Source organism: Cavia porcellus, unplaced genomic scaffold (genome assembly GCF_034190915.1).
Source record: "Cavia porcellus strain 051 isolate PalLab524CR breed Dunkin Hartley unplaced genomic scaffold, mCavPor4.1 scaffold_2, whole genome shotgun sequence".
Classification (NCBI taxonomy): Eukaryota; Metazoa; Chordata; class Mammalia; order Rodentia; family Caviidae; genus Cavia; species Cavia porcellus.
This window is the reverse complement of record NW_026947485.1, coordinates 117,306,800-117,308,541: the sequence shown is the minus strand read 5'-3', so window position 1 is coordinate 117,308,541 and position 1,742 is coordinate 117,306,800. Positions and strand designations below refer to the sequence as shown.

The 1,742-nt window shown below is 52.6% G+C and overlaps 1 protein-coding gene across 1 annotated transcript; it reads right to left on the bottom strand.

The window, feature by feature from the left end:
• Positions 1-535: 535 nt before the first annotated feature.
• LOC100714358 (olfactory receptor 2T2-like) lies at positions 536-1,504 on the bottom strand. The gene has a single exon (XM_003479499.1). The coding sequence runs from the start codon at positions 1,502-1,504 to the stop codon at positions 536-538; it is 969 nt and encodes a 322-aa protein (XP_003479547.1).
• Between the last annotated feature and the right edge of the window lie 238 nt (positions 1,505-1,742).

Here is a 1,742-nt window from a genome sequence, read left to right as displayed (position 1 = left end):
CATTATCTTCACAAAAGCATCCAAGATCAAATTTCTACATCATGAGCAATGGAGAATATTTTGTTTATTGAATATTTGAAATTAAATCATTCAGTGAATGGATGTTCAATGGATTGGTTTTCATTTGAAGAGTCAGTCAGGAGGACTTAAAGGTGTAACTCAGTGGTACAATGTGGGTTTAGCATGCAGAGGTAGGTCCTTGGTTCAATTCCTAGCACTGACCCCCAAAGGTGGTCAGCGATAGACACAATGGCCTCATGATGGCATATTCCACATAAACACATCTGTGCTCCGCCTGCCGGGGGGTGGTTCACAGTGCTACTGAGCTGAAAGTGCTATGTGGAAAATGGTAGTGAATCCGGGAGGGCGAGTTGGGAAAGGCTGAGACGGGGTCCTCCTGCAGTCGCAGACCTTTAAGGATGCAGGCTGGTAACTCATTGTCAACCTGACCTCGAGCATTTTCATCACCAAGAACACATATTCTGGGAGGGCTGTGTCACTGGCCACAACACCAGACCTGGCCACTGTCACCCTCTCAACTCCTCCTGAGTGTGTCCCTGTCCCTGACTCTCCTGGGGGAGGCGCATGTTCCCAGCGTCCTCCTCAGAGCTGCAGCCACGTCCCTGTTCCTCAGGCTGTAGATGAGCGGATTGAGCATGGGTGTGAGGATGGTGTAGAAGGCAGACACCACCTTGTCCTTCTCTGGGGTGTGATAGGAGTGGGGCAGCACATTGGTGTAGAAGGCCGCCCCATAGAAAATGCTCACCACCAGGACGTGAGAGGAACAGGTGGTCCAGGCTTTGCGCCGGCCTTCGGCAGAGGTCATGCGGTGCACAGTGATCAGAATGCGTGTGTAGGAAACTGTGATGATGGAGATAGGGACCAGCAGCATCAGCACACAGCACGCATACATCAGGGTCTCATACAGAGATGTGTCCACGCATGACAGCCTCAGCACAGCTGGGATCTCACAAAAAAAGTGGTTGATCTCCCGGGACGCGCAGTAGGGGAAGCTCATGGTGATGGGTGTCAGCATGAAGCCGTCCAGGGAGCCCCCCAGCCAGGAACCCAGCACCATGCACATGCAGACCCTGCGGCTCATGAGCACTGGGTAGCGCAGTGGGCTGCACACAGCCACATAACGGTCATAGGCCATGAGGCCCAGCAGGAAGAACTCTCCTCCAATTAGGGTCAAGTAGAGGAAGATCTGGAGTGCACAGCCCAGGAAAGAGATGGTCCTGCCCTCAGACAGCAGGTCCTGGAGCATCTTGGGGACAATGACACAGATGTAGACAGTGTCCATGAGGGAGAGCTGGCTGAGCAGAAAGTACATTGGTGTGTGCAGGCGGGGGTCCACACGGATGAGCAGAACCATGGTCACATTTGCAATGACAGCCACCAGGAAGATGGAGAATACCACCACGAAGATCAGCCCTGGCAGGGTTGGGTGGACAATGAGGCCCAGGAGGATGAAGTCGGTGGAGTTCTGGGGAAACATCTCCATCTCCACATCACATGGTCACGCCCTGGGCTGAGAGACAGAATGGACAGGTTAGGAATTGTCCCATATTTAACAAGCACCCACCAGGCATGACATGTCAGAGCAGGGTGGCTGATGGGGGGAGTTTCCCATTCAGAGTCCCTTAGAGTCCTGCTTGCATTATTAATGATTCATGTGACACTGTGCAGACACTTTCATTTCTCTGCGAATTATCACGTCAGTCCTTTACTGGGAAGGTGTG

Coding starts and splice junctions, on each gene's coding strand:
- LOC100714358 (XM_003479499.1), bottom strand. CDS start 1,504: ATGGAGATGTTTCCCCAGAACTCCACCGACTTCATCCTCCTGGGCCTC.